Consider the following 16,366-nt stretch of genomic DNA (forward strand, 5'->3'; position numbering starts at 1 on the left):
TCTGGTGAGATTGAAAATTTGATGAGCGGGAATAGGATTTTCTGCATTCAATATACTTATAAGATTGCTTTTAAGTATGGCTTCTTTGATGACCTTTGAAAGATTAAAACCAGACAGAAGATTTGCCACATCTTTTACATTTGTAGGGTTGAACTCTAGAATGGATTCTATAGTAATTTGAAGATGTGTGAACCATGTAAATTATTTATCATAATTACATTTCTAAGGTCTGTCTCCTACATGAATTCTGTGTTAAACTCTGAGATTTGAGGAATGGATGAAGGATTTTCTACATTCATTACATTTGTAAGTTTTCTCTCCAGTAGGATTCTGTAGTGAATGAAAAGATGTGAGTATTGTGTAAATGATTTACTTCACTTTTTACTATTTGTAGGGGTGTGTCTCTAGTATGGATGCTGTGATGAACTCTAAGACTTGAAGAAGTGGTGAAGAATTTGCCACATTTGTTACATTTGTAAGATTTCTCACCAGTATGAATTCTGTAGTGAACATGAAGTTTTGATGAATGTAGAAATGATTCACCACATTTATTACATTTGTATGGTTTGTCTCGTGTATGGATGCTGTGGATTTGAAGAACGGATGAAGGATTTCCCACATTCATTACATTTGTAAGGTTTGTCTCCAGTATGGATTCTATATTGAATTTTAAGATCTGAGGATCTTTTAAAGGATTTCCCACATTCAGTACATTTGTAAGGTTTCTCACCAGTATGGATTCTGTAGTGAACATGAAGTTGTGAGAACTGTGTAAATGATTTTCTACACTAATTACATTTGTAAGGTTTGTCTCCTGTATGGGTGCTGTGGTGAACTTTAAGATTTGAAGAACGGGTGAAGGATTTCCCACATTCATTACATTTGTAAAGTTTGTCTCCAGTATGAATTCTGTAGTGATCCTTAAGATTTATAGACCGTGTAAATGATTTACCACACTTATTACATTTGTAAGGTTTGTCTCCTGTATGGATTCTATGGTGAACACTAAGACTTGAGGAATGGGTGAAGGATTTCCCACATTCATTACATTTGTAAGGCTTGTCTCCAGTATGGATTCTGTGGTGAACTCTAAGACATGAAGAATGGGAGAAAGATCTTCCACATTCATTACATTTGTAAGGCTTGTCTCCTGTATGGATTCTGTGGTGAACTCTAAGACCTGAGGAACGGGCAAAGGATCTCCCACATTCATTACATTGGTAAGGTTTGTCTCCTGTATGGATTCTGTGGTGAACTTGAAGCTTTGAGGAACAGGTGAAGGATTTCCCACATTCATTACATTTGTAAGGTTTCTCACCAGTATGGATTCGGTAGTGAACATGGAATTGTGAGGAATCTGTAAATGATTTACCACACTTATTACATTTGTAAGGTTTTTCTCCTGTATGGATTCTGTAGTGAACTTTTAAATTTGAAGAACGGGTGAAGAATTTCCCACATTCATTACATTTGTAAGGTTTCTCACTAGTATGGATTCTGTAGTGAACATGAAGTTTTGAGGACCGTGTAAATGATTTACCACACTTATTACATTTGTAAGGTTTGTCTCCTGTATGGATTCTATGGTGATCTCTTAGACTTGAAGAACGTGTGAAGGATTTCCCACATTCATTACATTTGTAAGGTTTGTCTCCAGTATGGATCCTGTAGTGAATTTTAAGATCTGAGGACTGTATAAATGATTTACCACACTTATTACATTTGTAAGGCTTGTCTCCTGTATGGATTCTGTGGTGAACTCTAAGACATGATGAATGGGAGAAGGATCTTCCACATTCATTACATTTGTAAGGTTTGTCTCCAGTATGGTTTCTGTGGTGAACTTTAAGCCTTGAGAAACAGGAGAAAGATGTCCCACATTCTTTACATTTGTAAGGTTTGTCTCTTTTAGGGATGCTTTGGTGAGCTTGAATATTTGGTGTCTGGGTAAATACTTTGGCTTTCTGAGTGCCTTCTCCTTTTTGACCTGAAATATGTGGAAATATACAGTAAAGAAGAAAGAATGTATAATGTTGCCTGAGTAAAAGTTTAAAAAACATATAAAGACAATGTTATAAGAATTACTCCTGACTTCTCAACAGATAATCTGTAAGCTGGAAGGGCCTAGACATACGATACTACAGATATCTGACAAGAAACTATATCACCCAAAACAGTAAATTACCACCAATGAAGAAAACCAAAAAATCCATAAGCAAGGCAAATACATTAAAAAATTTCCATTAATACAGCCTTATGAATAATAGTGGGAGGATAACTCAAGCACTAGAAAGGCAAATATACCCCCCAAAACAAGAAATAAATAATTCACACCAAATGTGGATGTGGAAAAGCAAAAGAAGAGAAACACACAAACATACACATGCATATTCACACACATATACCCTGCACCAATAACAAAATAACAGATATTACAAGCTTGCCTCATCTGTCAATATAAATGGATGGAATTTTCCTATTTAAAAAAACCGACTAAATGTATGGATGTGTAATCAAAATTCATCCTTTTGTTGTTTAAAACAATAAAAACCTCAGCAAAAAAGGCAAACACTACATCAGAAGAAAGTGCTTGATATAAAGTTGTTCAAATCAAATAAACACAAGAAAGAAGCAAGAGTAGACATATCTAATTAAAAAGATATTCAGCCAAAATATTCAGATCAGATGAGGAACACTTTATATATATAAGAGTAATAATCTACCAAGTGAAGTCTCAATTCTGAACTTGTAGAGCAGAAATGAAACCACATTCATAAAAGAAGCTTTATAAAAGCTCAAAACATATAAGGAACACCAAACAATAATAGTGGGAGATTTCAGAACCCCTCTCTCAGCAATAGACAAATAATCAAAACAGAAAATTAACAGATAATATGAATCACAGGACCTAATATATACAGAACATTTCACCCAAACACAAAATAATATATATTCTTCTAAGGTCACAAAACCTTCCCCAAAATTGACCTTATATTTTGTCATATATTAAGCATCATTAAATACAAGAAGACTGAAATAAATCCTTGTATATTTTTATAGCACCATGATTTAAACCTGGATTTCAAAAATAGAAAAACAGAATGCATACAAAATTATAGAAATTGAATGATTCTTAAATCGATGTCCATGAAGTTAAAGAAGAGATAAAGAAATTAAAGAATTTTTAAATTCACTGAAAATTAAGGCAAACTATGCTCAAATTTATGAGATACACTGAAAGCAATGCTAAGAGGAAAGATCATAACACTGCCTTCTTAAAGAAAATAGATACAGCACATGCTAGCAAATTAAAAGCACACATGAAAGCACTAGAACAAAAAGAAACAAAGACACCAAAGAGGATTAGATGGCAGGAATGAAAACTCATAGCTTAAAGCAAAAGAGTAGAAACAAAGATAACAAGAAAAAGAATCAAGGAAACTAAGAGCTGGTTCTTTGAGAAAATCAACAAGACAGACAAACCCTTAGCTGAACTAACTAAAAATCCGAAAGAAAATATCCTGAATGGAAAAATGAAATGAAAACATGGATATAACAACAGACCTCAAGGAAATCCAAAGAATCAATAATTCTTATTTCAAAAGGCTCTGTGTCAAAAATTAGAAAGTATAAATGAAATGTACAATATTCTGGATAGACTCCACATAACAAAGTTAAATCAAGATCAGGTAAACAATGTAACATAGGAAATTGAAGCAGTCATTAAAAATTTCTCAACAGAAACAACAACAGCATCAAAAAGCTCATGACTAGATGCTTTTAGCAGAGAATTCTATCATAATGTCAATGAAAAGCTAATACCCATGCTCCTCAAATGATTCCACAAAACAGAAATGAAAGAAATATGGCCAAACTCATTCTACTAGTACACATTGACCCTGATACCTAAACCACACAAATATACAACAGTCAAAGGAAATTTAAGAACAATTTCCAGCCTAGCAGTGGTGGTGCACACCTTTAATCTCAGCACTTGGGAGGCAGAGGCAGGGGGATTTCTGAGTTCGAGGCGAGCCTGGTCTACAGAATGAGGTTCAGGAGAGCCAGGGCTACACAGAGAAATCCTGTCTCAAAAAATCAAAACAAACAAACAAACAAACAAAAAACAAAAAGAACAATTTCCATTATGAACAATGATGCAAATAACTCATTAATATAATTACAAACAAAAATCCAAGAAGACATCTAAAACATCATGCAACATAATCAAGAATGGATCATCTCAGGTACGAAGGGGTCATTCAATACATAAAAAATCTATCAATGTAATCCAATATATAAACAAACTAAATGAATGAAAACCAAGATTATTATAATAGACAATAAAAATACTTTAACAAATTCCAATAACTGTTCATATTAAAGTCTTCGAGAGATCATGGATACAAGGCATACAGCTAAATTCAAGAAAGGCAATAAAGAAGTAGCCAATTGCCAAATTTAAATTAAATGGAGAGAAACTTTTAAAAAGTCTACTAAAGTGAAGAACAAGATAGGGATGTCCATGCTCTCCTTGTTTCCTCAGCATACTACTTAAACTTCTAGTTCCATCAATAAGGCAACTAAAGGACATCAAGAAGCTATGAATTGTAAAAGAAGAGGAATGGTTTCACTAACCCACCTTTAAAAGTTTTGACTCAGAATTTTTTCTTAGAAAAAGAAATTCTGCAACTAAAATAGAGCAGAAAGTAAAGGCAAAGATATACAGTGATCAACTTGGGATGTCGGTGGACACCAAACCCTGACACTGTTATTAATGCCATGTTGTGCTTGCAGAGAGGAATCTAGCATAGCTGGCAACTGAGAGACTCTGCCACCAGCTGACTAATATAGAAGCAGATATGTATAGCCAAGCATTGGACTGAGGTTGGGGACCCCTATGGAAGCAACAGAGGAAGGATTAAAGGAGCTGAAAGGGAAGGCAACCCCATAGGAAGATGAACAATGTCAACTAATCTGGATCCCTGGGATTTCCCAGAGACTAAGCTGTCAGGGGCAGCTTTGCTTATTCACTGAAGGCCTAAAATCAGCCATAGGCCTAAGTCAGCCTGCTAACACAAATTCTCTGGTCTCTGTGGAAAAACACTGAAAGAGATAACTATAAGATATTGTAAACAGGCAGTTTTGGTGGAAATTTACCAGCCTGGATAAGAACAAGTAGTCATTGGTCTTGTAGATAGTCATAGACCTTGGCTAGCCTTGGTGGATAGTACCAACTTAGATAAGGACAAATGAATCATAGGCAAAGTCATAGTGACCTGTCCCCTGAACCTTAACCCAGCTGACACTCAGTTCTATGAGATATCTGTACTCCCCCTGAACACCTATGCTCCTGCATCATCCCCTTCCCCACATCCTGCCTTTTTGTGTATATAACCCCTGTGTGAAAACGTAAAATCAGCAGTTTGATCAGCCTATAAACAAGGCGCTAGTTTTTTGTGTACCCTGTCCTCCAGTTCTCTCTTCCGAATATTCTGATCCCAATTCAGTGTCCTGTGGGACTGGGGCACTAATCTACTAAGCAAAGAGCAGGTTCAAGGCCCCTGGCACATATGTAGCAGAGGAGTGATTTGTTTGGTTTCAGTGAGAGTATGTGCCTAAACTTATAGAGACTTGATGTGCAGGGGCAGGCGATGGGGGGACACCCTCTCAGAGGCAAATGTGTGTGGGGCTGGGATGAAGAAGTTTGGGAAGAGAAACCGGGTGGCAACATTTGGGATGAAATATATAAAATGATTTTAAAAATCTTTAAAAACTATTAAAGAAAAAATATTGCAATTCACAGATGATATAATAGTATATGTAAATGACTGAGAAACTCCATCAAATAATTCCTACAGCTAAAAATGGCTTCAGTAAAATGGACAGTTACAAAGTTAACCAAAAAACTCAGTAGCCCTTCTTTATACAATTGATAAATGGCCTGAAGAAAAAATAAGTAAAATAACTACCTTCACAATAGCCAGAATAAAATGGCATATCTTGGTACAAACCTAATCAAACAAGAGGAATACCCATATACGAAGAAAGCTTTATGTAAAGTGATAAAACATAAATTAGTTTAATAAACTAATTAAAAATATATTTTCAATTGAAGTAGGAACATCATCCTATTTACCATCCCTTCTTTTTCCTCAGCATGTCCCAGGTAAGACTCCACCTTCCCCACCTTCCTTCTCATGTTAAAAGCTTTTCTTTCCTTTTTCCTTTGATTATATTTTAAGTGCCTACATTTGTGTACCTGTGCATGTGTGTGTGTGTATGTGTGTGTGTGTGTATTTTTTGCTGTGTATTTACATTTATGTAAAATCATCTTTGTGAGTGGGTTCCTGTTGTGTGTCACAATGTATTGTTTAAGTGATGAACACTCTGTATTGTAAAACCCATGATGTTGATCATATCTAGTGAGAAACTAATTCTCATTTTTATAAAACTTATTAGTGTAGTGTATACTTATATGGATAGTGATGAGTAGACATAGAGGAAATATAAAATTGGAAAAGGGAAAGAGTTTCTAAATTGGGTTCAGGGAATCAGCCCATTTCATCTTGACTTACTATTTGTAAGCTGTATATACAAGATCCTATTAGGTTTCATGAAATTTTTCATTATTTTATGTTGTAAGGAATTTTTAGGTAAATGGATAAGGAGAGAAACAATCAATATGAATGAGAAACTTTGAATAAAATCAACCAATGAAAGCTTAATTTCATGTGACAATGTACCTTTTGAGATATGGGCATATCTGTTATATATAGAATATCTATGTAGCTAGTTAGGGACACGAATATACTTGTCTGTTTTTTATAGAAGACAAAAGAAATATACGCAAGATTATATCATGAGATGGGGCATTCAATAGAGAACAAGAAACACAATGGAGAGCAATTATACACTTGGGCCAATTTAAAATATATATATATATATATATATATATATATATATATATATGTATGTATATTACATTTCAAACTACCACTATTCAAATAATATAAGGCAAAAATTAAATAACAGCCATGGTTTACGTTTCTTTGGTACAGTATTCTGAATTAAATGCTTAGGAATTATCTCTATGTAAGATAGATTTAATATAAAATAAAAACCACATTTCAGGACTAGATTGTTCCTTGGTTTAGAGTTATCACATCACATACTATTTCATTACAGATTACCTGGTTCTCTTCCTTCTGTTTTCTCTTGATCAACAATGCAGGGATCTTTTTGTTGTTCAAGACAGATGATTATCCTTGGTTTTGAAAGTGCAACACCTGTATATTCGAATATACATAACAATATACCATTGAATGCACCTGGGTACTTGCATAGGAATGTACCATACATGTAACATGAAGGGGAGTTAAAAAATGCATGAATGACTTTTTTATAGCCACGTTTTTTCAAAATGTTTTAGGCTCTTCACAACTCAATTGTTTTTCAAACTCTGAATATCTTTTTTAAATTATAGCATCAGATAAAGTCAACTGTAGAAGGCAAAGTGGATTCACATATAACTGGTAATGACTGTCTAAAAATAAGTAACTAATATTAAAGGATTCTTAGGTTAAATGTAAAATCAAGATAAATGTACATAATATATTAGCTGTAAATATGTTACTAATCAATACCTATAATTAATAAAGGCAGATCCAAATACTAAAATAAGTGTCAGACATTCCTGAGGTGAAGTTGAAGTTATGAAATAAAAATATTCTTACCCACAGAAACCAGGTTGTTGTAATTCTCCAACATGACATCTCTGTACAAGGCCTTCTGAGCAGAATTTAGACATTCCCACTCCTCCTTAGAGAACTCTATAGCCACATCAATGAATGTCAGTAGACCCTGAAATTAAAATTAACCATTTTCCCTCATGTCAATTGGCTAAGTTCTATATTTGACCCAATAAAAGATTAGTTAACTATGTAAATTGTATGTTATCAGTAACTAATATGAATTTTTGATGACTTATGATCTGAGAGAAAGAGTATTTGACTTCTCTGCAAAGATCCAATAGTCTAGCAGTTCTCAACATGTGGATGTTGACACTTTTCTTGGTCAAATGGCATAATCTCCTAAATGATCTAATGGTGGTTTCCTAGCCACGAGAAAGCAGAGATATTTACATAATTCATAGCATGCTTCATAGCAGTAGCAAATGTACAGTTATGTACTAGCAACAAAAATAACCTCATGGTTTGGGTCAATAAAACCTGAGAATTGTATTAAAGAGTTGCAGTAGCAGGAAAGCTGAGACCTATGGCAATAGGCTCTCAGTCTTATCATATAAATTATTTAGTATGTATTTATTATATAAATTAATAGACAATATATTTTATTTATTATACATTTATTACATAATTTAATATATGATTAAATTATTTATTAAATAATATGTTATATTACTTATTATATAAATTAAAACAGAATAATATGAAGAGTTTTTTTGTAAATGTGAGTTAGCACAGTGAAAGCTTGGATGTTATAATAATGAGGTTATTTCTGTAAAAACAAATAAAAATAAAAAAATAATAATGAGGTTATTTATGTAAAAAGCAATGTACATATTTACCTGAGAAGAACACATCTTTTCTTTCTTCTTTAGAATGGAATGTTTCACAAAAGTTTATATGAAAATTATACCTTCCAGAAGCCACTCTTTATTGATAGGCAACCAGTCCTCTACCCTGTCACTGATAAAACTGGAGTGTGGAAAGCAGGAATCACAACTCTTTGCCTTCTGCCAGAAAACTGCTCCAGAGATCATGAGCTCACATAGGCAGAAGGAAAATAAAATCCTTTCCTGCCTTCAGCTGCTCTGTTTTTCCAGAAGATGGTGTATTTCTCTGTAGAGCTTGGTAGGTAGCAGTAATGACCTCCTTTGTAACTAACAGACAGATTGTAATTTTAAATGGAGGCTGAATATAGTTAAAATTGATATTCACCCTTTGCTTTCTTTACCTTTGCCTGAGGTACTTTATTTAAAAAAAAAAAAAAACAAAAAACAAAAAACAAAAAACAATGCCTTTATTTGCAATAATGGTCAGTGTCTGGGAGGTAACTCCAGCTGAAATTATTTCTGATAATAGGTAAACAAAACACTTGCCTGTGGCCGAGAAGACAGGAGGCAATCAATTCCTACCTCACAATTGTCTCCACCAAGATATTATTCTTAGCTTCCATTTTCCATTCTAAAATACTATGACTTTGTTGTTTTAAAGAGAGTCTCATGATTACATTTACTCAGCTGTTTCCTTTTAAAGCGAGTTTGATTCTTTGGATTAAATATCGAAAACATTATCACATGTAAATATGACAGCACTGCACCAATTCTAGTACCTTCACCTGTCACTGAATGCAGCTGAACTTCAGCCTCCAACAATATCATCCATGTTTACAACTTTGAAATGATAAGAGCTCAAAAAGTGCTATAGTAAAAGGACCTTTTTCTACCCAATGCTTTGTCATTTACTTTCTATGAAAAATAGACTATACAACAAGAAGACACTGTGCTTACCTAAAAAAACTCATCCATATGATTTATTATCAATCTACAAAAAATACTAATAAGAAATCAAATTGTGCCACAATGATTAATTGAAATCTTACATAGGTTTGTTTTTTATTTTTTTCTCGTTCATTCTGCTATGATTTTCACATTTTAAGGCTCTATGCCAATGAGGTGAAGGTTCAGAAATTTCAGAAATGCAAGATGAGGGTCTAGTTCACAGAGAGATTTCAAATTTTCTTTGTACTTTTCGATTAATATGGACTATAATGCAAATACTATTGTCTTAGAAAAATTTTACTACACTTAAAATTATTTAGAATCATGGTAAAACAAAGGCAAAAACTTCATAAAACTGGATTGCAGCTTAAGGATGACAGAATGTACTATTTCATAAACTGTACAGGTTCTTTAGGCAGACATGGTGAAATAGAAACACATTTTTTTTTAGTAATTGAATAGTACTTTTTATGCAATTGCCTCCAGTAAATACTAATCACTGAGAATACGTGTTATGATACATCAAACAAAGAAAATATTATATTTACAAAATCATGACATTTTATATTCAGAAAATCTGGGATACCATGAAAAGTTTTAACCAAAGAATCATAGGAATAGATGAACATGAAGATTTCTAGCCCAAGCAACAGAAAATATTTTCAATGAAATCATAGAAGAAAACATTCCCAAACTAATAAAAGACATGCCTATAAATATGTAATAACACCAATTAAACAGCATCAGAAAAGAAAATCCTCCCACTGCATAGCACGCAGAATAGTAATTCTACAGAACATAGAAAGGTTATTAAGAGAGGAGAGTTGTATTCTACATTCTACCTGGTACAAGAAGCAAAAGAAGAAAATGAAAGTGATACTTATAATAAAAATATAAGTCAAGGTATTCCTATTTCAGAATATATGTATATATATATATCCTCAAAACTCCACTAAAAACCTTCCAGATATGGTAATTAAATTCACAACTGTGGTTTTAACATTTTACAAAATCTATCTAAATGGATTAAAAAGCATAAACCTTAAAACCAAAATACTGAAACTATTAGAATAGACTATATCCAATCATAGACTCTACCCATTACTATATCTATACCTAAACCTATAACTATATCTATATCCTATACATATATATATAACTTATACATTTATATCATATCTATATTAATATAATTATAGATGGAGGATAAAGTACACAGAAATAAACCTAGATTATATATATATATATATATATTATTCAGAAAATTCATTCATAATTTACATATGTATATATGTAAATATTTACTTAGGTAAGTGTATTTATGTACATATTATATGTCCACTACATATCTATGTATATTCTAACTTTTTATCATCTATCTATCTATTTGAAAGTATTTTCTGAATAGAGATTCCGTTTTCTCAGAATTAAGGCCAAGAATTTACAACTTGGATTTTACAGAACTAAAATTCTTCAGCACAGCTCAAGAAACCAAAACTGAGTGAAGTGCCAAGGACTAGCCTCGGCTTTCAGAAGCAATCTCAGGAAAGGCTAACTGGCAGTAATGAATAAATAACTCAAAGTCAAATCATGCATTACAAGCTGATTGCCTGTGTTCTGCTGGAGACAGATTTCAGACAGCTATCTTTCAATACAGTTCTCTCTTGGAGTCCCAAAATCTCTCTGCACAGACTTGTGAAAGACACAATTCTAAGTATAGTTTTCATTTTTGATAAACTTCTTTCTGTCTACATTCATAAAATGTTATTTATGAAGTCTTACTGATAAAAATTAGTACTTAATGCACTGGAAATTTTCATCCTTAATAAAATTAGTAATACTGTTCATTTAGAAGACTCAAGGTACTTCATTCATGTTTAAAAAAATATTGTCTTAAAATTGTCGTTTTCAGTATGTTTCCATGAATAGATGTGACTGTTGTCTCAAGGCAATATTTAAAAGACAGAGAGCAAAAAGTGAAGGGTTCTGTTGAAAAGCTATATTCAGATGTGATCCCAGTGATATGATCTGCAATATTGAACCACTGTGTCTAGAAAGCTCAGCAGATTAATTGCATAGAGTTAAACACTGTACACAGGTTAAGAGCCATAAAGAAGAAGAGAGACAGGTTTATTATGTATATATGTATGCAGGAGGCAGCTTTGGGTCATTTAGGATAACCAGTTTCTCTAGGGGACAAATATTTTGGATAAAACTTCTATGCAGGAGAATTCTATAGTAGATTATATTCAGCAAACACAATGAATATCAAAATATGTGCACAGGAGGATTTATCATCTTAAATCCTCAATCCCATCACCCAACAATGGGTTGACTTTGTACTTTTCCATATACATGAAGTTCTGTTCCTTGAAATGACAGTGACTTTATCCATAACACACACACACACACACACACACACACACACACACACACACACACACAGTGAGAAAACCTCAGGGATTCTCTCCTCAGGATATATACATGTTATAATTGCTGTCTTGGCATTTGTCTGAAGCAAGTTAATTTTTTGAGACATGATATTGTTGGTATTATTAATGAGTAAAGGTAGAATGATAATGATCCCATCCTAGAATAAAATGAATACTAATCACATCAAGGTAGGATTAATAGAAAACAGTTGTAATGTATTTATTGAAAACATTGACAAAGAAGGGATTAGTTTGAGCTTTAAAATTACCTATAATATAAACTCTATAAAAAGTTCAAGTTGTATTTTCAAATTATTTTTATTTGCCTGTGTCTTTATTGGTGAATTGATGTCATTAGTATTGTGAGATATTAATGACCAATGACTTTTAATTCCTGTTGTGTTTGGTTTTTTTTGTTTGTTTGTTTTGTTTTGTTGTTGTTTTTTTTTCTTTTCGAGACAGGGTTTCTCTGTGTAGTCCTGGCTGTCCTGGAACTCACTCTGTAGACCAGGCTGGCCTCGAACTCAGAAATCCGCCTGCCTCTGCCTCCCAAGTGCTGGGATTAAAGGTGTGCACCACCACCTCCTAGCAATTCCTGTTGTGTTAATGTTGGTGGTGTGTGTGTGTGTGTGTGTGTGTGTGTTGGTGCATGCTGTGGAATTATTTATTTTCTCTCTGTTCTTGTTTTTTTAACCTTCTTTTTTGGAGTTTTCCTACAAGTATTTTCTGTAGTGTTGGAATTGTAGATAAATATGGTATAAATTTGGTTTTGTCTTGGAGTATCTTGTCCTCTCCATCTATGATGATTGAGAGGTTTGTATGTGAAGAGTAGTATAAGTTGGCATCTTTTGTTTCTTAGATTCTGTAAGACATTTGTCTGAGCCCTTCTAGTTTTACGAGTCTTTTTCTCAAAGTTGGGTGTGATTCTGATAGGTCAGCTTTTGTATATTATGGGGCCTTTTCCCCTTGCAACTTTTCATATTCTTTCTCTGTTCTGTAACTTGTGGGTCTTGAATATCATGTAGCAAGGGGATTTTCTTTCCTGATCCAATTTAGTTGGTGTTTTACAAACTTCTTGTGTGTTTATAAGCATGTCTTTCTTTAAGCTGGAGAAAATTTTTCTCTGATTTCATAGAAAATATTTTCTGATCTTTGGTGCTGGGATGCTTCACCTGCCTCTTAACCTTTTATTCTTAACTTAGGACACTTCACTCACAGTTTCATATAACCATTCACCTTCTAAAGCAATGAGGGCTATAACTCAAGCATACATAGGTTATGGAGCAAAGCTGCTTACTGGCTTGTTCAGACTGCTTACCTGTATAAGGCAGGACCACAAACCTGGGAATTGTATGACCTCTAATGTATATGACTATCACACATACATCAAGAATTTTAAAAATGTCTTACAGGCTTGTGGGCAGCCTAATATTTTGGAAGCATTTTCTCAATTGAGGTTCCTTCCTTTCAGGTTAATCTAGCTTGTGTAAAGTTGACAGAAGTCTAACTAGGATAACTGACACATTTTGACACACAAAAGCATCCCTCTCCAGTTAAAAAATGGTGTTCTCATTCATTTATCCCTAAGATGTCATGTTAATATTTACATCACAAAATAAAAATGAAACTTTTAATGTTCCACAGTCTTTACAAATACAAATATATTAAAAGTCCACTGTCTTTACATATCCAAAGTCACTTAAATGATCAAATTCCCTCAATGTTGGGCTCCATTAAAAATGAAAGTTAAGCTAAAAATTTTCTTACTTAGTGAGTCACCATAAAAACAAAGCAACATCAGCCTCCAACATGTGTAAATAACATGCAGAGTTATCTGGGAATCACTCAATACCTTCTGGATTCCTCTAAAGTTCTTGGGTCATTTCTCTGGCTCTTCCCTCTGCAGCATACATGCCAACCTATACCTACTATATAGAAACTAATTCCACTCCACTGATGCTGGGGTTCTTGGTGGTCATCCCATGTTACTGGCATTATTCAAATTCTGACAATCCTTGCTACAGCTGTGTTGCACCTTCACCAGCAGTCTCACATGAGCTCCCTTCAGGGATTCCAACCTTGCCACAAGTTGCCAAGCCTCAGCTGCCCTACATGTTACTTTCATGTCTTCAAAATGAGTACTGTCTAGATGAATCACACACTACAAATTTCAGTGGTCAACATAATCTACACTCTTACCCACCTCTGGAAGATAGATTTTGTGTTTTGACTTTTAAGTAATACTTCCCAGAACATTTCTTGTCAAAGATGCTAGTTTCTTATTAGTCATAGTTGATTCTTCAGCCACACTAATCTACCACCACAAATTTGTCACTCAAACAGCCTGATGGAGTTTGTATTTCTCACTGAAACTTAACAAGCTAGACCTCCATTGTCTATACTGTTATCAACATTCTTAGAGTCCAAGCTCCTACAGGACAACTCATTGAGAGCTCAAAAGTTAAGCAGGTTTTCTAGCCCAAAGTCTCAAAGCTCTTCCACAATTCTGCCCAAAATACCATGGCTAGGTGTCTCAGATCAATAATCTGATGCTGCCACCAAAATCCATATTGTTTTAGGATTCTCTAAAGTAATAATACATATGAAATTAATCTACTTATATAGAAAGAGTTTTTCTTGACCTGATATATAGACTGCTATCCAGGTAATATAACAATCACTGGCTGTAAACAGAAAGTCAAAAAAAAAAAAAAAAAGAGTCATTGGTGAGTCCAAAAAGATGAATATTCACTAGAATACTGAAGAGTTACTCTATAAACAAAGTTCAAGAATGAACATGGTAGCAAGCTAAGGACACATAGATAAAAAACATGCCTTCTTTCCCATCCTTATAGACGTTTCCAGCAGAAGATGTGGCCCAGATTAAAGGTGTGTCTTCTCACAAGATCAGATTAAATGTATTTGTTTTCCTAGCTCAATGTTCCAGAGTAGAGGTGGATTCAACTAAACACAACAAGCAGGTATGGTCTCACACTCTTGATTGTAGTTTTTTCCTGATGTCATCAAATTGACAACCAATGATAGCCATCATACAAGGAATCATAAGCACCTACAGTGTTAAACCATAAGCTGAAGGAGAGGTTAACATGCACTATTATGCAGGTATTTCCCAATTACTCTGTTGTTGCATTGAAAATCAAGGCCATGTGAATCAGAGCAGTTCATGTTTATTGTGTCAGTCCTGGTCAATGATGGGTCAAATGGCACCTTGTCATAGCTCTCTGGTCTCAGGTTAGAGTTTTCAGAGTCTAGCGGGTTAGATTTCCTCAAAAAGCCTGTAAAATTCCCCATGGATGCTGATTGCCTAATATGAACCTTCCTTTCAAAGTTATTACCAGAAAGTCTTTGAACTGAAATGAGTTCCTTTTATTTGCTTTGAATTAAGGGTCCAAAATTATTCTTTTGCTTAAGGATTCTGGACTCTATGAGAGAATTCTGTTGAAAGGTCATTCTGGCTGTAACATGGTAACTTTGCAAAGTCAACTGAATGAAAATGTAAATTCAATACTTATGGAATGCTGGCATAATTTATTGAACTTTGTATTCATTATAACAACATTGAATCACTTTGTTGAGTCAGTTGTTATAGTCACTGCTTTAATCACAGCACATGGGAGGCAGAGGTATGTGGATCCCTGGTGTCCCAGGCTAGCCTGGTCTACAGAGCAAGATACATGATTTCAAGGATTACCTAAAGAAACCTATTCTCAGTGAAGAGAATTAAATAACATCAAACAAAAAATATTTCATCAATTTTTGAAATTATTGTTCTTTTCATGATGTGAGAAGTAATCTAATCAGTTCTTTTATAAACTGAACACAATTGCTTTTTATATATTTCTTATGTTTGCCATGGAGTTACATCAGGCTCTTTGCCAATCTTTTTTGATCACCTGTAATTACATAATGTCAACATTTTTAATATGTGCTGTAATTTTGGCTAGAGCTGTTCCTGATAATTGGCATCATTTTATTCCACCTTTTATAATTAACTCAGAAACCTTTTTTTGTATATGTCTTAATTGTTTTACTTTGTTTATAGCTACAAAAACCAATTCTTTAATACTTTCTTCTCTTTGTAAAATGAGTCCAGCAGCAAAATGAATTGAAGTCAAAATGAGCAAAATAAGAGTAATTTTAGGACAAATTCAATTCACATATGCATCTTGTAGTATGCAAGAAATAACTATTTTTTGTGTAATCTGTTAAACAGATTGGAATATTTAAATTTAAATCTCTTTTAATATTTGACACAAATTGCTTAACTCATGTGCACCTAATCCAATTGTAGGCCTCTGTCACTTAATATCAGCCATTTATTTTTGAAAATTATTAAGTGCTTTCTCTTGGTCCCTATGAATTTGACCTTTTGTGGCCAAATTTATGG

General features: G+C 33.7%; 1 protein-coding gene across 1 annotated transcript in view; it reads right to left on the reverse strand.

Moving 5' to 3' along the window:
* Positions 1-298: 298 nt before the first annotated feature.
* Positions 299-16,366, reverse strand: part of LOC117716056 (uncharacterized) — a 126,001-nt gene continuing 109,933 nt past the window's right edge. The window contains 2 exon segments of the mRNA XM_076940998.1: positions 299-605; positions 607-1,927. Coding sequence (XP_076797113.1) covers positions 299-605; positions 607-1,927 — 1,628 coding nt within the window.

The sequence above is a fragment of the Arvicanthis niloticus genome, chromosome 10 (genome assembly GCF_011762505.2).
Source record: "Arvicanthis niloticus isolate mArvNil1 chromosome 10, mArvNil1.pat.X, whole genome shotgun sequence".
Classification (NCBI taxonomy): Eukaryota; Metazoa; Chordata; class Mammalia; order Rodentia; family Muridae; genus Arvicanthis; species Arvicanthis niloticus.